At 56.6% G+C, this 20,195-nt stretch overlaps 1 protein-coding gene across 1 annotated transcript in view; it reads left to right on the plus strand.

Moving 5' to 3' along the window:
* LOC111157588 (NFAT activating protein with ITAM motif 1) overlaps nt 1-20,195 on the plus strand; it is a 34,771-nt gene that overhangs the window by 12,816 nt on the left and 1,760 nt on the right. Inside the window, exons 2-5 of the mRNA XM_022519128.1 lie at nt 463-792; nt 2,320-2,432; nt 9,654-9,749; nt 19,412-19,498. Coding sequence (XP_022374836.1) covers nt 463-792; nt 2,320-2,432; nt 9,654-9,749; nt 19,412-19,498 — 626 coding nt within the window. The remainder of the gene's footprint in view (nt 1-462; nt 793-2,319; nt 2,433-9,653; nt 9,750-19,411; nt 19,499-20,195) is intronic.

Consider the following 20,195-nt stretch of genomic DNA (forward strand, 5'->3'; position numbering starts at 1 on the left):
TCTTCCTGCCAGGGAGCATTTCTTTGTCTTGTCTCCTGCCTCCCTCCTCTTTACTTCTCATTCTCCAGCAGCTCTGGGTCTTCTCAGGCTGGTGCTTTTATCCAATGTGGCTTCTTGGCCTTTGATCAGGAGAGCAGTTAGGGCTGTGGGGTCTGGAGTCTGCCCGCCTTGGGCAGGGTTGTAGCTCCACGCCATCCCTGCTGAGAGAGTGAAAGCTAGCAGTTTGACCTGCCTGACCCTCGGACTCTTCCTCTCTGTGAAGTGGAGCTCTTACACACTTCACCTTGGGTGTGTCGGGAGATGGAGAATTCTATGTGTGAGACACTTGGCACAACGCCCGCACACAGCGCCTGCATGAACAGTGTGAGTGTGAGCATGAGCTGAGGTCCTTGGGAGGAGGTAGAAAGGACTGAAGCGACCCAGAGGGTAAGCTCCCACTCTTTCCTTTCTCTTCCCCTGCAGGAGGGCAGTCCGTGACCCCAATTGGTGCCCCCATTTTGGTCTCTCTGGCCAACAAGACCATTTCCTTCGACTGCAGAATCACGTACCCGGACAGCCCCAAATTCAGGGACTTCACAACCTGGTACTTTCACGTGGACCTCCAGAAACGGGAGAGCCTCAAGGAGCAGATGAAATGCTCACCCGACCTGGCCAAAGAGAACCAGACGCACACCCTGCAATGCCGGGTCACCCCCACGCTGCCCAACGCGTCGGCCACTGGTACCTACTACTGCTCCGTGGACTGGCAGGACTTGAAAATAATTAGCCAAGGCGTCTTCATCCTGGTCAGAGGTGAGGCTTCCTGCAGGGTCCAGAGGGTTCCCCTGCTTGCGTTCCTTCTCTCGCTGTGTCTCTCTCTGTCAAATAAATAAATAAAATCTTACACAAAAGACATTGGGAGATGAAGAGAAGGGAGTTGGGGGAAATCAGAGGGGGAGACGAACCATGAGAGACTGTGGACTCTGAGAAACAAACTGAGGGTTTTGGGGGTGTGGGGGCTGGGGTGAGCCTGGTGGTGGGTATTCAGGAGGGCACGTATTGCATGGAGCACTGGGTGTGGTGCACAAACAATGAATTTTGGAACACTGAAAAAAAATTTTAAAAAGAGAAAGAAACATGGAGATCACTACAAAAAAAATTAACAAGAAATAAACCAACAAATAAATAAATAAAGCTGTCTCATTGATCAAGGGGATTATCTGTCTCATTGATCAGCTTGGGTAAAAGGCAACCGTGTCCTCAGGGAGCCCCTGACCACGCAGGTGTGCCGATGTCTACCTTGATTTGGGAAGGACAGAAGCCTGGGTCGTGGCTGTGCCTCCGGCCACCTCTGGCAGGTGCCCGAGAGAAGTCCCTGGCGTGCTGGTCTCAGCATCGCTGCGGCACCAAGTGTGTGTGGGGGGGTAGGAGGGTGTCGGAGGCTGAGTACACGATTGGGCTCATGCATGTGTGTGTCTGTGGCAGCACTTGGCTCAAGTAGGTATTTCTGGGAAAGGTTCCTAGTTTCATCACATCCCCGAAGGAGTGATGACTGAAAATTATCATCGGCAAAGCCGTGAGGCTCTGACCTGCGTCCATGCTTCCCACCAGGAGCGGCGGGGGTTCGGGGAGCTGGCTGGCCCGGCTGTGGCTCTGGGCCCGGGCTTTGTGGCAACACCCTGCCCATCGAGGGCTTTTATGAGGATGAACGGGATCCTGCGTGCAAGGGCTGGTGTCTGCTACTAGGAAATGTTTGATTAATAACAGACACGGACGCACCTGGCACGTGGTTGGCGCCCGGCCCTTTCTGCCGGCAGATGGTGGGAGGGAAGGAGGGAGGAAGGGAGGGAGGCATAAAAGGAGGGATGGCCCAAGGGAAGGGGCCGGGCTGGGCCCTTCACCTGCCCCTGGTGAAGGCCAGTCGCCTGCTAGGCCCAGGCCACCCCCGCTACCGCCCCATCACACCTGTCCCCGTGGCCGCCGTTCCTCATGCGGAGCACAGAAGGCCTCGAGAGATGGTGCAACTCGCCCAGGGTCCCACAGGGAGCTCTTGGGGGAGCCGATTCACCCCGAGGCAGGTGACTCAAGAAGCAAAAGATGGGTTCCTTGCCCTTGACAAGAATCAAGGCTGCCAACCTAGAAAGGGGCGTGGCCAAAGCCAGCGTGGGAATGAGAACCTTGCTGGCCGCGGGGGTCTGGGGGGCTCGTGGTGGGGGAGTGCTGACAGTGGCGTCCTGGGTAAAGGAGAACATAGGAGTGGGGAGCCTGGGGGTTGGGGGGGGGGGTGTACCCCTGCCTCTCTCGGGGGACTAACCCTCTGCTTCCCTGCCCTCCTCCCAGACGCAGGGTACCGAGCCCCCGCGCAGGACTCCCGGCTGCTCCTGCTCTCCAGCTTCACGGGCCTCCTGACCGCGTTGAGTGTCTTGGTCACAGCCCTGCTGCTCTGGAAGAAGGTAGGGGACCCGCACACATGGCAGTGCTGCCCGTCCGGGCCCTTCGCTGTGGCTCCGGGAGCTTCCCGAGGAGCGGAGGGGCTGCCCGCCCGCCCCGCACGGCGTCCCAGGGGCCCTGGTGAGGGCTGCCGGCCAGAGTCTTCCTTGTGGCCTCCCTGCACCCGGACCCCTCCTCACTCACCTCCATAGTTGGGCCCGGGGTGCCCTCTTGCCAAGGCCAGGTCCCCTTGGATCTCGCACAAAACCAGGGTCCACCCGCCTTTTCTAGGTCACAGGTCCTCCCGGGTGTTTCGTTGCAAGGCTCAGGCCCCATTTCTGGCTCTTTTGAGTCGGAAACACTGTCCCGGTTTTTCCGGATCCCCAGCACGCCGGAAGGGAGGAGGAAGCGTTTCCTAACAGCCGCTGTCTACCAGGCACCCTTACCCTCCCCTCTGCGTCCCACCGTAGCTCTGCGAGGGATGTTTCTTCCCATTTTACAACTCTGGAAAGTGAGGCCCAGAGAGATGGTGGCTCGCCCGAGATCTCCCGGCAAGCCTGTGGCAGGGGCGGGGGCTGGAATGGCAGGTGGATGGGGTGTTTGGTCCAGGTCTGCGCCCGGCTGACTCCTGTTCGGGCTGTGGTGGCACCAACACAGGGAGGGTTGTCTCCCCCGTGGGCTCTTGTCACTCTCCTTGTCACCCAGTCCTGGGGGCCTGGTTCCGTAAGTGCCCTGAGGACAGAGGCTGCAGTGAGTTTGTCTCCGTGGCTCTGTGTAGGCCCTCGCGTGCTCAGTAGATGTTTCTTGGGCGGTAGAATGCCTTCCCAGTGGGTGCCAGGTTCTGCCCAGCTCAGGGCAGGGCGAGGGGGGGCAAAGAGGGTGGTCAGGGCCCCAGCTTGCAATTCGGACCCTCTGTCCTGGCTCCTTGAAGGCCTGCATCAGAACAGCTCGGGCCTGTGCTCTGCCCTCTCCGGACCAGGAACTCCCCGATTCCTTGCCTGCCTTCGGGGGCAAGTCTGGGGAGCAGCCCCATCAGCGAAGGCCCTGAGTGTGGGAAGAGGGTTCTGCACCACCATGGGGGATTCTCGGGTCAAGAGAGGCTCAGCCCCTGCACCCTGCCGCTCCCCATCCACACCCAGGGAAGGGCCCCCTGAGACGGGATTTCATGCATTCGCTCATTCAACCCACATGAGGACCTACTCGATTCCAGGCCCCGTGGAGGCCCCAGGGCCATAGCAATGACTAAAATGGTCCCCAAGAAATCCCTGCCTGCGTCAGATTTGCATTCCAGCTGAGGGGAGGCAGACCCTAAACAAACAGAGAAATAAATAGCCTAACGGATGTGATGAGTGTTGGGGGAGAACACAGCGAAACAGAGAGTAGTGAGTGTGGGAAGGAGGGAGATTGTGGTTTTCAGTAAGGAGCTGGGGAGGGCCTCCCCCCACCGCACCCGGAAGGAAGAGGGGCGGGCAGATGTCAGGAAGAGTGTGTGCAACAGGGGAACCACAGGTATGGGGTGCTCTGAGGCAGGAGCTGCAGGGAGGCCCCGGGGTGGGCCGGGCCGCCTGAGTTCAGGGGGGAGGGGGGAGGCCATGTAGGTCAGGCAAGGCACATTGACTGGGTTTACTCTAAGTGAACTGGGAAGGCCCCGCAGGACGTCAGGAGACGTGGGGCAGGATCAGACTGACCCCGATGGACCCTCCGGCAGCTGTGAGAAGCAGGGGAGGGGAGACTCGGTGAGGAGCTACTGCAGCAGTCCAGGCAGAGGCGACCGAGGTGGGACGAGGGTGGCTTCTGGGGAAGTGGCGAGCGAGGCAGGTTGGAGGCTTGGACCCCGGCCCCAGTTTCCCACTTTGCCTCGGGCTGGAGACATGGTCACTCTCCAGAAAAGGCTCCAAGGTGATAAAAGAAGGTGAACATGGCCACTTGGCCGTCCCTAAAACTCTGGAGGCTGCCTTTCCTGCCATCTGGGAGCCAGAGCCTGGTGAGGACTTCAGCCACCGTTCTAGTTCCTCTGCTGTCCTGTGATCCGCAGGTGTGGGGCATGACCCTGGCGTGACCAGTTCCTAATCTGGCTCATCCGGCCGACAAGCCACAGGAGTCCACTCCGTTCCACCCAGGAGCAGGCTCTGCTATGAGGTCCCCGGGGAGGCGAGGACCCCTCCGAGGGCCCTTGGCCCCCTGCCTCTGGCCTGGCCACAGGGACAACTGAGCAGGGAAGAAGGAAGACGATGGGAAATGCTTCCCTGGGCCTCCCATGAATCCTGCATTTAGGAGAGAGGCCCACCCACCACTAGGCCCTTTCTCTCCTTCAACCAACATGTGCTGAGCCCCTACTGTGCGCCCAGCTCGGCTCTTATCCCCAGTATATTCCTTCCCCCACCCCCGCTGCTCTTCCCATGATGGCAGCAGATAGGACAGCTCTGGACTTGTCACTCAGCAAACATCAGCTGAGCGTCTAGTGGGACGTGGGTGTGGACACAGAGGCTGTGTGTCGGGCAGGGGCGATGAAGGACCCCCACTCGGGCTGTGGACCCCCATGCCAGCTTGTATGAGAGACTGCACGGGTGCCTTCTGCAGGCAGGAAGCCCAGCAGGTGAGGGTCAGAACCGAGTCAGGGCGAGACCTTGACCCTGAGCCTCCACTCCAGCCGCTGCTCTGCAAAAACTGGATTGTAATGGGTGGAGCTCGGGGTCCTGCCAGGTCAGGGAGGCACCCGGAGCAGAGTCAGTGGTCAGTAAAGTCCGGGGAAGAGGGGAGTTGGGGGTAAGACTCAGCCCGGCCCCACTGCCGAGCCCAGCCCCTCCCCCTCCTGTGCGGCTTCAACCACTCCTAGCCTCTCTCTCCTTCCAGGAATAGCTCCCGAGTATCTAGAACGTGCCAGGCACCAGGCTGAGTGCCAGACACAGTGGAAAGCAAGACAGAGGCAGCCCCTGCCTCTCACCAAGCTGCAGCCCTCTCCGAGCCTTGCTCTCTTCCTCCAGCAGCAGGGATGAGGATGGATCCCGCCTCACCTGGGAAGGGTGGAAGGGAGCATTTTGGAGACACCAGCTGGGGCGCCTGACCCACAGTGGGAGGGCGGCATGGAGATGCCTCCTGGCCTCCCTCCCTGCACGTGGGGGAGGAAGGGCTGGTGCAGGAGCCTGGCCTTGAAGGAGAGAGAAATTAGAAGGCCAGAGGCCAGAGATGTCCCCAGAGCTCCCTGGAACTGGATCCAAATTTGAGGTGCGGGGTCTGTGGCTGCCATTCCAGCGTGGCCGACCCCGTAGCCCTGCCCCTCACAGGCAAGCGTGGTTTGAACTGAGTGAAAGAACAGAGCATGGGGCGGGGGGTGGGGAGGCGGGGGACCCCAGCCAGTGGCCAGGCCAGGCAGTCAGCCATGGGGGCCAAGAGGAGAAGGCCAGGCAGGAGGGGAGGCACAGAGGACCCTAGGAGCCCAGGTGGCTGCAGATAAATGAATCGAAGCCGGAGCTTGGCCCAGAAAAGGCAGATGATTCCTGCCATGAGAGCAACCAGAGGGCTCCCCACCCCAGCCTGGGGATGGATCAAGGCTGGCTTCCCAGGGCAGGCAGCCTCTGACTTTGATGGCCTGTCTGTCCTCATCCCCTAAGGGTACCCTCCTCCACTGCATACATCTTCCCTTGCTTCCTGGACCCGCAGGGCAGCCCTGTGCGGATCACTTGGGCTTTGCGGTCCCTACACAGGGCAAGTCTCTGGCCCCTTCCTTGGAGCACTCCCCGCTCTGTCTACGCGGATGCTGCCCGGGCCCCTCCCCGAGCCCCAGAGCCCGTCCACGGTGTGAGCCCCGTGGCATCCGCACCCACGGCTCCTGACACCACTCTGTAGCTCCCAAGCCTGTCCTGCCCAGGCAGATGGCACCGTGCCCCCGGACGCTCAGGCCAGAAGCCTCCGAGCTGGGTGTGGCTCCTCCCTCATCCTCCGCAGCAAGCCCTGCCCACAGTCTGTGTAGGATCCGGCCCCTTCTCTCCTGCCTCAGCCCCCAGCCCAGGGCTTCCCTCACTCACTCCTTACCCGAATACAGGTCTCCCTGTCCCACTCATGTCCCCTCCAGCTCTGCTCTCCATACCTGTGCTTATGTATTTGTCACTGTTTCCTCCACCATAACGTAAGCCCCAGAAGGCAGGGACTTAGTCTCCCTGCTTGTTGGGGGCTGGGTAGCCTGACACACATCAAGTGCTCGTGGGAGGGATGGCTTAGTTAAGAGAGCGCTGAGACTTGGAAGATGAGTCACAGCTGGCCAGGCTGTGAGGTGGACTCCCCTAGTACAGAGGGGGAAACTGAGGCTCTACAGGTTTCCAGAGCTGCAGGTGGCCACATGGATTGGTTTGTTCGTTTGCAGATCACAGTTGGAAGGGCAAATGCAAGTGGCAGGGAACAAGGCACATGGGGAGGGCAAGGGTGGTTCCAAGGGGCCGAGCGTCTAGCCCCTGCAACAAAAGGCACTCATCTGATTTTTTGAGAGGGTCACCCCCCGTGGGCCACAGCCCGGGCCTCCTCTCCCTGCCACTGCACCACCCCTGGAGATCTGCCTCCTCCTCTTGCCGCCCCTCCCAGCTCGTAGCCAAATGCAGGTCTTGCTAAATCTGATGGCTTCCCTGCCCTCCGAGGGAGGACACGGTGGATCACGCTTTCTGTGGCAGTGCCCTCCTCGCCAGCCTCCCGGCTCAGCTGCTGTCACCTTTTACTCCCATCGGTGGCTTTCTATGTGATGGTCCATCCTTGAGGATGTCCCTGATGTGTGACATTTCTGCCCCCATATGAGCTGGTGTCTTGTCTCCGTGGCCTGTGGCCTGCAATACTTTCTCAGACTCTTCTGTTTTCAGGAAATAGGGCAAGCGCTCAGAAGACTGCCCCAGACCTGTGGCAGTCGTGGGGTTCCTTCCCACAGCCCCACAGTGACACTTACCTCCCGGCAACCCCACCAGTGTCAGTAGGAGCCACGAGGCGGGGCCTGGGTGTTACTCACCACGGGGTCCAGAGGAGCCCCTGCCCATGAGCTCACACCCACCAGCCTTGACAGTGTCCGGGCCACCAGGCTCAGTGCGGGGGAGAAGCACCAGCCCCCCAGCCATCTTGAGGTGAGCCATAGCCTCTGACTGTGACAGACGCCTCCAGAAGCAGGTGGTGCAGGGGAGGGACACTAGATTTGGAAGAAGACAGCTGGGTTCCATCCAAAGGCAGCCCTCCGACTAGCTGGCCAGGCCTCAGTTTACCCCTCTGTAAAGTCTACTTCCTCAGGCTATGAAGAGAATTAAATGAGACTAAGAACGTGTCTCATGGGTTTTTTGTACACGGTAAAGTGCCACGTGGAGGCCAGCACCTATCTAACGGGCTCTGTGGCCTCAGGCAAGTTTCTTGCCCTTTCTGAGCCTTCTCGTCCTCAAGTGTAGACCAGAGATGGTGTGAAGACTTGCCTTGCAGGTTTGTGGAGAAGTGCATGAGAGGGTTTGGAGAGAGCCCTGGCTGGCATCCGGAGAGGCCCCCTCTCCTGGGCCCCGATCAGGCTGTGACCGGGGTGGTTCTGGCTTCTGCCTGACGGTGAAGTAGCTCGGGAGAGCTAATCCTGCGAGCACAGGCAGGGGATGGGCAGGCGGCCAGGAGTTTTTAATTAGCCCCGGCCCCGCCATGAGGCTGTCATGGCTCTGCGGTTGGCAGAGCGGTGCCTGCGAGGAGGGGCATGTCTGGGTGGCCTCCCTCTGCCTCGGAAGGAGCTGCCTGTCTCCCGGAGCCCGGTGCCTCCCCACGGGCCCAGCACCCCTGCCTCTGTGGCCAGCGTGAGCTTCCTGACACTCGCCTCTCCTGGCCTCTCCTGCGTGAAGCTCGGCTGCTTTCTGCCATCCACACTGTCAGCTGGGTCCCCCTGTCTGGGGAGGTCCCCCCACCTCCCCTCGTTGACCCTCTTTAGGTCAACGTTTAGGTCCCCCCCCAGTTGACCCTCTTTAGGTTCCTCCATTCCTTTAGGTCTTGGCACACTCTTTTTCCTCTCCCTACCCTCCCTCTCTTGCCAAAGGAGTTTCTCAGCCTTTAAGTTTGTTTTTTTTTTTAAGATTTTATTTATTTATTTGACAGACAGAGATCACACAGGCAGAGAGGCAGGCAGAGAGAGAGAGAGAGGAGGAAGCAGGCTCCCCGCTGAGCAGAGAGCCCGACATGGGGCTCGATCCCAGGAACCCCGAGATCACGACCCGAGCGGAAGGCAGAGGCTTTAGCCCACTGAGCCACCCAGGCACCCCAGCCTTTAAGTTTTAAACACCCCTTTCTGGGGCGCCTGGGTGGCTCAGTCAGTTAAGCGACTGCCTTCGGCTCAGGTCACGATCCCGGGGTTCTGGGATCGAGTCCTGCGTCGGGCTCCCTGCTCAGCAGGGAGTCTGTTCCTCCCTCTCCCTCTGCCCACTCAAGCTCCTGCTCTCTCTCTCTCTCTCTCAAATAAATAAATAAAGGGGCGCCTGGGCCTGCTTCCTCCTCTCTCTCTCTCTCTGCCTGCCTCTCTGCCTACTTGTGATCTCTGTCTGTCAAATAAATAAATAAAATCTTTAAAAAATATAAATAAATAAATAAATAAATAAATAAACACCTCTTTCTGCCAGGTGAGGCATTTGTCCCCCAGAGTGTGCCAGGGGCTCTGTCCTCTCAGTCAGCACATGGACCACACTTTAGTCAAATGGGGTTCATCGTCCATCTCCCCATTAGGTCCTCAGTCCCAGGAAGGCAGGGCCGGTGTCCACCTCTTCACAGCACCTGGCTGGCCAGAGGTGGCTGACAAGGGTGTGTTGGTCGGCCAAGGGCCACCTCATGCCACCTGAGCGCCAAGCACTTACCCCTTCCTCCCCTCCCTGAATCCTTGCGACAACCCCACGAAGGAAGGTTCTGGCTGAAGAAAGTGAGGCCCAGGAAGGGGAAGGGGCAGAGGGGACTGGACATCTGATCTGGCTGGCACTCGCTCAGGACAACCCCTAATGGTCAGCTCTGCTGCCGGGGACCCTGTCACCCTGGCCCCATGTCACCGTGACCGTGACCCACCATGGACAATCCCACCTCCGGTCTGTGCAGACAGATGAGTGGCATGATGTGGGTCTCAGAGGCATTTGCCGCGCATCCTTGGGGACGGTGGGGACGCAGTGCTGAGTGGCCCCCTGCCAACCGGCCATTCTCTGCCCTGGGGGGTCTGTGGGGTGGGAGCCGCCCATTCCCGGCTCTGACCGCCCTGACTCCTTTCCTCACAGAAACGGAGGCAGACTCCTCGGAAGCAGCCCGCCCAGAAGGGCTCGGACCCAGGCGCCCGCAGCCAGCAGCAGCCTCTGGATGAGTCTGTCTACACGGTGAGTCTCAGGGCTGGGCTCCCTGCTGGGTCAGGTCCCAGCGGTGTGAAACTCCGAGCCTCCCGTTTCTTGTTTGTAAACTGGGGACAAGCATTCCCACCTGGTGGAATTTCTATGAAGATGAACACATGTGTGGCCCCTGGCCCCCCGCAGGCACGCAAGTGCCCCCAGGCCCCCTTCCCTGGATCGCCCCTCCACTTCTGGAACAAGGGGCGGCGAGGGATGACGGAAGTTTCTCCATCCGACCTAATGATGTTGAGCAGCTCACCAGCCCCTTCCTGTTTTGATTACACAAGCAACATCACAGCAACAACAAAACATCACAGAAAGAGGAAAAGGTCAGGCACCATCACGAGCCCTAACACACTCGATGCTTCTCAATTCTTCACACCTCCCTCCCCCCACACGCAGACCTTGTTTTCTATCCTTTTTTTTTTAAATATTTTATTTATTTATTTGACAGAGATCACAAGTAGGCAGAGAGACAGGCAGAGAGAGAGGGAGAAGCAGGCTCCCCACTGAGCAGAGAGCCCGATGCGGGGCTCGATCCCAGGACCCTGAGATCATGACCTGAGCTGAAGGCAGAGGCTTAACCCACTGAGCCACCCAGGTGCCCCCTTGTTTTCTATCCTTAAACTCAAGCAGAGACAGGGGCCTGGGATGCCAGGTCATAAGCATTTCCTGTCGCTGCACCTGTCTTGGTGTTTACCTGGGGGAGGCTCAGCCCGGTGCGCTGGGTGTGAGCCCGCCCACTGGCCGGGACACGGCCCCTTGGCCCAGCGGCTGCGAGGGGGACAAACATTCTTTTCCAGTTCTATTTTAGTTCTGCAAGGAGCGTGCACTCACTGTAGAGAAGGTGAAGAATGAATGCCACCCCGTGTCAGCTGGGGTCTTAACTCCGTGAGATCTAGAATCAACAGGTTAGGAACTGGGCTCTTCACCTGGCAGGTGCCAAGTCTTGCTGGGGACGTGTGCGTTCCCCAGGGGCGCGTTCGAGGGCTCCCCCGCGTGAGGGTTCTGCCTGTCTGTGCTGTCACTGTTCCTGTCCTCACCACCCAGACATACATGAAACTTGAGTCCACACACAGGGCATACGGGGTATGGGTGTTTACTGAGGGTGGGGACCGATGGGGAGGAGGCAAAGGGACAGTCGCTATAACACCAAAAACTCCAAACAGATCATAACGCGCGGCCAGCCCTCAGACAACCTTCCCCTCCGTCCCTGGGAATTTCCACCAGCCACTGCTTCCCACGTGGCCTCAGACTTCCCCATATTCCCTCTTCTCTCCCAGCAACTCATGGTATTTTTCATGTGAGGACTTGTGGTGTCAGCTGTTGAATAAAAACATTTCTCTCTCTCTCTCTCTCTCCACAAACACACATGGGCACACACGTGAGATATCTCTCTCTCTCTCTATATATATATATATACACACACATATATATAATATGGGATATAGACAGATATATATATGTATATATATGTATAACTATAGATATATAGATAGATCGATCTATCTATATCACATATTATATATATACATATACATATGCATATATATAAAGAAAATAACCATCATCCTAAGCCTATCTTCTTCCAGGATAAATACTAGTAACATTGACTTCTATACCTTCCAGTCTTTTTTCTATAAATACGCACAAAAAGACCCATACACACACTCACACACACTTTTTTTTTCTTTTTGGAGTAGTACAGCTATTTTTGTTCATGTTACAATATCTCACGAGCATCTTTCTACATGAATAAATACCCTTCTACAAGAGCACTTTTTTTAAAAGATTTTATTTATTTATTTGATGGAGAGAGAGAGAGAGATCACAAGTAGGCTGAGAGGCAGGTAGAGGGGGAGGAGGAAGCAGGCTCCCTGCCGAGCAGAGAGCCCGATCCCGAGCGGGGCTCAATCCCAGGACCCTGAGATCATGACCTGAGCTAAAGGCAGAGGCTTAACCCACTGAGCCACCCAGGTGCCCCTACAAGAGCATATATTTTTTAAAAGATTTTATTTATTTGACAGAGAGAGATAGTGAGAGAGGGAACACAGGCTGGGGGAGTGGAGAGTGAGAAGCAAGCTTCCCACTGAGCAGGGAGCCTGATGTAGGGCTCGATCCCAGGATGCTGGGATCATGACCCAAGCCAAAGGCAGATGCCTAACGACTGAGCCACCCAGGCACCCCTACAAGAGCGTATTTTAATGGAAGAGACTCACTTCTGCTTGGAACATCTTTCCCGCGTGTGTTTAGACTTCTCTGAGGCTCGGGCAGACTCCTGTGGAATGTGGGGAAAAGGCTTGACTTCCCTGAAGAGTTAAAGGGCAGCTTTAAGAGATCCCGAGACAAGAAAGGAGGCACAAAGGGAACAGTTAAGAATAACATTAATGACAGAGATGATGGCATCAGGAGGCTTTGTCAAGTTCCTGCGACGTGCCAGGCACTGCGGTAGGAGTCTACACCTGTTACCTCATTGATACTCATATTAGGGATTGAGGATACAACTATCATTCCCAGTTCAAGTTTATTTTCTGGTTGTCTATTGCTGGTATGTAGGCATATGACTGGTTTTTGTATATTGACTTTATATGGAGTGACCTTGTTGAATTCATTCATTAATCCTAATAGGTCTCTGCAAATCCCTTTGGATTTTCTATGAACCCAGTCTATTCACGTCATCCATGAATAAGGGAAGTCTCATTTCTTCTTTTCCAATCCTCATGCTTTTATTTCTTTTCTCTTCCTTTCTCTCACTGCCTCAGACCTCCAGTCTGACGATGAGTAGGAAGGGTGACAGCATCCTTGTCTTGTTCCCAGCCTCCAGAAAAGGGTTTTTGTATCTTCTACCTCTACTTTCTTTGGAAGGATCCTTGGATCATTGATTTTTCTATCTTTCTTCTTTTTGAATCTGTGCATCAAAGGCTATGAACGTCCCTTTAACTACAGCTTTAGCTGCACCCCACAAGTTTTGGTACATCCTCTTTTCACCAACTTTCAGTTTAAATTTTCTGTTGAGAGTTCCTCCTTGCCCCCGTGGGTTGTTTAAAAGTATTTTGCTTCATTTTCAAATGTTTAATTACTTTTTAGTCATTGTTCTGCTTTTTATTTCTTGCTAATTCCACTATGATCAGAAAATATATTCAGTATGATTTTAACCCTTTGAAGTCTTGAAACTTGCTTTGTGGCTCAGTGTGTATTTCGTGCACACTTGCAAAAAGCTTGCACTGGGCATGGCTGACTAAATGTTCTATGTATATCAATTAGGTCAAGGTTGTTTTTTTTTTAAGATTTTATATATTGATTTGAGAGAGAGAAGGAGAGAGCATGAGCAGAGGGAAGGGGGCAGAGTAAGAGGGGGAAGCAGACTCCGCTGAGCAGGGAGCCTGATCCGTGCCTTGACCCCAGGACCCAGGATGCTGAGATCATTACCTGAGCCAAAGGCAGATGCTTAACTGACTGAGCTACCAGGTGCCAGTCAACTAGGTCAAGTTTGTTGATCATGTTGTTTAAAATATTTCATTCCCTTACTGATTTTTTTTTGATCAATCAGGTATTAAGAGAAGTGAGTTAAGTCTGTCCATATGATTACAGATTTGTTTATTTCTCCTTCTAGTTGTGTCAGATTTTACTTTTTATTCATATGGGAAAATGATCATGACATATTGTGACATGAAAAAAAGTTGTGTCACTCTAATTTGTTTTTTAAACGTGATCTATTAAGGAGCATGGATTTGTGGTGGGTCAAACAGACTGGGGTTCAAAGCCTTGTTCTGTTGCTCACAGATTCTGTTACTTAAATTTTCTGAGTCTTGGCTCCATAATCTGTAAAATAGGGCTTAACAATAGAATATTGCATTCACAACTTGCAAACATGCTACAATTTCTTCCATCCTGTATTTCTCGAGCCCACATCCCTCTCCAGGGACCCTGACCTTTCTCCACAACTCATAAGAGAAATGTCATAACTCGCTGTCTTCAGCTTTTCTCTCTCCTTTCTGACCCATTCAGTTGGGCTTTCTGCCCATTCAGTTGGGCTTTCTGTCCACGTATTCATCAAAATCTGCTCTCTCAAGGTCACCTTCGACCTCCACATTGTTAAATCCAACAGTCAGTTCCTGGCCCTCATCTTCTTTGATGGATCAGCAGCATCTGACACTATCAACCTCTCTCTCCTCCTTGATGCACTTTCTTTACTTGTTTCTGGAATATTCCACACCCTCCTGATGCCCCTGCGCCCGATTCACCACCAGGCCTCCTTAGCTTCCTTCAACTGGTTCTAGGAACCAATGGAACTCTGACCTCCAAACACTGGAGTCCAGTCCTGGGACCCTTCCTCTTTGACCTCCATCCCTTCCCTGGGGATCTCATTCAACCTCAAGGTTTGAGACCATCAATATTTTGACAACTCCCACATTTCTGTCTCCAGCCAGACACATCCTCTGAACACCAGAGTCATTCCATTCAAGTCACTGGCTTCACTCTCAGACCTGCCTCCAATTCTTTACCCACCAAGGGGCCTCTACTCATAGTCCCCATTGCAAGGGACTGACTGCTCCATCCTTCTAGTTGCTCAGGCCAAGCATCTGAAGTGGTCCTTTCCTTCCCTCTATCGCTACTCACATCTGATCTGCCGGCACAACTTTTTTTTTTTTTTTTTTCCCAAAACATATCCCTTCCCACCCCTCCCCACCCTTCCAGCCCTAACACTGGTGGGAGCCACCCCAGACGTTTCTTGCCTGGAGTCCTGCAATTTATTTCTGATCAGCTGGCCTTCTTTTTTTTTTTTTTTTTAAGATTTTATTTATTTATTTGAGAGAGAGAAAGAGCATGAGCAGGGGCAGAGAGAGAAGCAGACTCCCCACTGAGCAGGGAGCCCAACATGGGGCTCGATCCCAGGACTCTAAGATCATGACCTGAGCTGAAAGCAGTCACTTAACTGACTGAGCCACCCAGGCACCCCTGGCCTATTTTTTTTTTTAAAGATTTACTTACTGGGCACCTGGGTTAAGCCTCTGCCTTCAGCTCAGGTCATGATCACAGAGTCCTGGGATTGAGTCCCACATCGGGCTCTCTGCTCAGCCGGGTGCCTGCTTCCCCTCCCCTCTCTGTCTCTCTGCCTACTTGTGATCTTTCTCTCTGTCAAATAAATAAATAAATAAAATCTTAAAAAAAAAAAAGATTTACTTATTTGAGAGACAGAGAGAGCAAGAGAGCAAGAGAGCAAGTACGGGGAGGGGCAGAGGGAGAGAGAGAAACTTTAGCAGACTCTGTGCTGAACATGGAGCTGGATGAAGGGCTTGATCTCACAACCCTGCGATCCGGACCTGAGCCGAAACGGAGTCGGATGCTTAACTGACTGCGCCACGCCGCCCCGCCCCCCCCTTCGCTGGCTTATTATTACCCTTGCCCTTGGGCAGCAGCCAGAGTGACTTTGCTCGACCACAGACTATGTTCAGTCTGCTCAGAGCACTTGCTGAGTCCTGGTCCTCCGAGAAGCAGCCACCAAGCTGGGGCAAGCCTGACATGGTCTAATAAGGGAAACCACTCAGGAGAGGAAACGGGGAAGGCTAGGTGAGCTGTCGGACCAAAACAGAGCTGGTCCTGAGTAAGGAAAGTGGGAAGGACGGCCCCGAGGCCACACTGTGCAGGAAAGGCTCAACAAGGCCGAGGAGTGCCCACGGCAGAGTCGTCTTCTGTCCCCCGGGGCAGGGGGCCGCGCTGCCATGCCCACTGTGCACAGGGCTTCTGGCCTCCAGGGACCCATGATGATGGGTTCCAGAGCCCAGCAGCTGGGACCTCTGGTCCGTCCTGGTTCCTGCCGCTGGAGCTCTGGGAGCATTCTTGCAACAGCTCAGGCCTCTGAAGGTCCCCGCCTCACTCAGAGTCCACATCAGAGCCCCAACAGAGCTCCCAGGGCTCCCCGCACCCCACCCCCATTTCCCCCTGTTATCTGCTGGCGCCCGTCACCCTGGCTTCCTCACTGTTCCAGCAGCACCAGGCGTGTCCTCACCGTGGGGCCTTGGTGTCAGCCTCGCCCTTTGCTTGGCACCAACCTTTGCTCAGCACAGTGGTCCGTGGGGCTGCCTGCTCACTCCTCGATGCTCCGCTCCGAAGGCGCCGTTGCAGGGAGGTCTTTCCTGAGCTCCCCTTTAAAAGGGAGAACTTCGGGAGGCTCAGCGGGTTAAGCCACTGCCTTCAGCTCAGGTCATGATCCCAGGGTTCTGGGATGGAGCCCCACATCGGGCTCCTTGTCCAGCAGGGAGCCTGCTTCTCTCTCTGCCTCTGCCTGCCTCTCTGCCTGCTTGTGCTCTCTCTCTGGCAAATAAATAAAACCTTAAAATAAATAAATAAATAAATAAATAAATAAAAAAAAGGCGAGCTTCCCACCCCCTCAGGACCCAAACCGCCCTGTCTTCCTTCTCGTGTTCTCCGCAGCCCTTATGTCCCCCCTTACTTCTGTGATTGCGTTTGTCCCACACAGAGCAGGTGCTCAGCATTCAGGGCCGTGGAGGGCCCTTCCTCCCTTCCAGATGCCAGGGTTTCTGCGGGGTCTCCGTGCTGGGCACAGAGTAGGCACCCCGGGGCACACGTGGGACATCAGCTTTGTGGTGTCGCTCTCTCTCAGGGGCACTTGGAACTCTCCCCTCAGCTCTGCTCCGGCCTTGGCCGTCCTGTTGCTCTGTTCTTGCTCGCTGCCGCCGGCGGGCCCCGCTGACACACCACCGATGCCTTCTCTTCTCACCGGGCAGCCTCCAGGGGCTCCCTGCTGCCAGCCTTCTGCCCTGGCCCGAGCAGGGACAGCTACCCTGGCCCGGCCTCCCCAGACTCCAGTCCCTCCCCAGTCCAGGCCGCTCCCTTCAGACGTGCCAGGACACTACCCTTCTTCTGCCCCGAGGGCCGCTCCTTTCTGAACAGCTCCCCCAGATCGTACCCGTCGGCCCCCGCAGTGCCTTGTACAAGTATCTGTGCAGGAGCCCACGAGAGTGCCCCTCTTGTGTTTCCTCGGTCGGGGGAGGGGCAGGTCTTACAAGGGCACCAAGGTCTAGAACCCTCAGAGTGGTGGCCCGTGGCAGCTGACTTCGGCTTTGGCTTCAGCGGGGCTAGAGGGAAGCTTTGCCGCTGCCTTCACACCTCTGCCAGGGCTGACAACCGTTTGGGTCAGCACTGTCGCCCACGGAGCGGCAGGAACCAGCAGTCTTGGAGGGCCCGTGCCCCAGGCAAATCGCCCTAGCCCAACACAGCCCAGCCCAGCCCAGCCCCAGCCCCAGCCCAGCACAGCCCAGCACAGCCCAGCCCAGCCCAGCCCGGCCCAGCCCAGCCTGGTACAACACAGCCCCCCGCAGCCCACTCAGAGCCCCGGGCAGCCCTCTGGCAGCAAGCGCACCCTGAGGGAGGCAGTTCCCATCACCACCAGGGAAGGCTAGGAGGGTCCAGCACAGGGCCTCAGAGGGTGTCTTGTTGACAAGGCAGCGGCACGTTCACAGCCCAGAGATGTGGGTCACACCCTGAACGCAGTCACAGCCCGGCAGGTCAGGCCTTGTCCAAGGCTTCACTCCGCAGCTGCTAATCGGCCCGCAGCCCCTGCAGCCCCCCTGCTCTTGGCCCCATAGCTGCTCCCGCCCTCAGCCTGGCTAACCGCCAGTGTGGGTCAGAGGCCCGTGGGGTCCCCGGGGCCCAGAGAGGCCCTAGCCACGGCCCAGCCCAGTGGGAGCACGCAGAGCTGGGGTGGGAGGCCCAAGTCTCAATCCTGGCCCCACCTCCAAGACGCTGTGTGACCTGGGACAACTTGGAGCCTCTCTAGGCTAATGTGGGACAGGCAGCCTGTGTAAGCCAGACACAAGGCAGAAGGGAACCACCTGTGGGGCCCCAGAATGGCTCCCCAACCAAGGGGTCAGCAAGGAGAACTTTCCCTTCACTGGCCAGACACATGAGCAGACCCGTCCACAGCTAGGAGGGGTGCCAGCTCCGTATGCTCCGGGTCCAGGCAGGCAGGGGTGGGGGGGCAGGGCTGTCGAGTGACAGATGCCCGGTCTGTGTGCCAGGCTTGCTGGCCGTGGCTGGCGCTCTGGGCAGGTGTCAAGACCCCATAGGCCGGAGCAGACCCTGGACATGGCCTTCTACTGAGGATGGGGCTTCTCCTTCGGGCAGTCCTGCCCACTTCCCTGCCTGGAGGGAGGTCGGAAGCCCCCCTCCCCAAGACCCACCCTCTTTCCGACTCAGGGCCCCTTGAACTGATCCCCAGGGCTGCGGAGCCATCTCTGTGTGCGATGCCCTTGAAGTGAGGGTCTCCCCAGCGGGTTTTCACGCACTGCTACCTCTCCGCGCCTCCCTCCTCCCCTCCCCACCCCCTCCCCTTGCCTCAGAGCACCACCTGTCTCTCCAGCCTGCCTCGGCAACCCCTGCTTGCCTGTTACCAGGGAAACCACCTCCTTGGCAACCAGCCGGCATCCATATGACACGTACACGCGGGAAGGGAAGGTTCCTGCCTCTCGCTTAGGCTGTTGGTGGCTCTGCTCTGACGACTCCAAGGAGCAGCATTTGCTTGTCGCCCGGGACCCAGGTGCCGGACGGAGTCTGAAGGAGGGTCCAGGCTGGGGCCGCAGAGAGGGGAGGGAGGCATCAGGGCCCCCTCCTTGACGATCATTCAACTGATGATCATTCAGCAATTATTTAGCGCCTACTATTTACGAAGCCCTGTGCTGGGCCCTTCACATGCAATATCTCATTTAATGAGGCTTCGAACCTGCAAGATCAACATGATTATTCCCATTTTGCAGATCAGGAGACGGAGAGAGGTTCAGGGTTGCCCTGGGCTGGGATGTGTCGGAGCTGAGAGCTGAACTTAGTTTTGTCTGATTTCAAAGCCTGGTTCTTTCTACCATCCTGAGGCCTCTGATCAGGCTACTCATAGGGGGGCCAAGAGTGAGCATGGCCACAAGACAAGCAACCTCATGAGCAAGGATCTCATAGTTCATATGGGGCCATTGTCCACATACGCCAAGCAAACTGTCCATTCAGTGACCCAGAGGTGAACCAGGTACAGCCTGATGAGAGACGTATGTGACCCCAGTGGGTGCCTAAGTCATCCGCGGGCACAGGCCAAGGTAGGGTGTCAAAGGAGTCCTAGAGGGGAGGAGGGGTGGCCAGGACTTTCACAGGGGAAGGAGCTTTGGCCCCGGGGGAATGAGGACAGATCACAGGGGGCCATCCTATTGGAGCCACAGCCACGGTGTCATGGCTGGGGCTGCTGGCAGCCACGTTCCTGAGGGTCTAAGGACAGGCAGGGACTGTGGGAGTGGACCTGGGCTCCTCCTTTAGCTCCCCAGTAGAAGCATGGAGAGAGCCCACCTGGGCTGAGCACAAGGCTCTAATAGAGCCTCAAGATGGTATGAGGCAGGCGACAGGGGGCCCAGAGAGGGTCGCTTTGAGCAGGCGGGGACAGGGCAAGGAGTCTCCTCGAGAGAGGAGAGCAGGTGCAAAGGTGCAGCGGTGTGGCTGGGCGGGTGGCCGCCCCCTCACAGGCTCTGGCCCAGAGGACTCCGAATGTTCCCTGGGCTCCCGCAGGCAGGGGCGATCCACAGGGAGGCCTGGCTGCTGGGCCACCGTCCCTGCCCTTCAGTCCACTTTCCTCTGACCCTCGCCCTCTCCTGCAGGCCCTACAGTGCGGAGACACTGAAGTCTACTCCTGCATCCAGAACGAGGCCAGCAGGCTGCCGCCCACCCAGAGCCTCCTCTCGCAGGTATGTCCCGGCCCCTCTCCTGGTCTGTGAGGCAAACAGGCCCACAGGAGGGAGCCACCTGCAGCTGAATCCCAGCACTCTCCCCTAGGCAGGCGACCTGGTGGTTAGGGGGACTGGAGGGTTGGAAGCCCTGCTCCATCCCTTCCTAGCGGTGCAGCGCTAGCGATGGGCTCCCTCTGAGCCTGAGCGCCTCCTCCGTAAACCGAGGAACCTCACAGCCCCTCTGCCCCAAGATCTGCCAGGAAGGTTAAATGTCGTCCTGGGACCAGTAGGCCCTTGGGCAGTGTGAGCAGTGTCTACACTGGCCAACCAGGCAGGGCGTATTGCTAGGCTTCTAGCTGTCCCCAGGCTGACACCGGCTAAAGTGCGAAGCTAGGGTCTGGGCTGGTGCCAGCCTGGGCTGGCCTGGTCAGGGCTCTGTTGTCATCATGATGGGGGCCAAGTCGTAGCACCTGATCATGATTCCCTCTTAAACCTCAGTTTGTTCATCTGTAAAGTGGATGAGTAACATTTTTCTGCAAAACCAGCTGCGCTGAATTTAAATGAATTCTGGGTTAAATAATCTATGACGCTACAGGAGCCCACGGGTGGTGGGCGGGACCATGGACACCTTGAAAGAGGTGTCAGGAAGTGAGGGGCCAGTACTTGGCCTTCCCCAGCTCAGGGGGCCCAGGCTGGCATTGTTTGTTGACTCTCC

Source organism: Enhydra lutris, unplaced genomic scaffold (assembly GCF_002288905.1).
Source record: "Enhydra lutris kenyoni isolate GAN:26980312 unplaced genomic scaffold, ASM228890v2 scaffoldscaffold55, whole genome shotgun sequence".
NCBI lineage: Eukaryota > Metazoa > Chordata > Mammalia > Carnivora > Mustelidae > Enhydra > Enhydra lutris.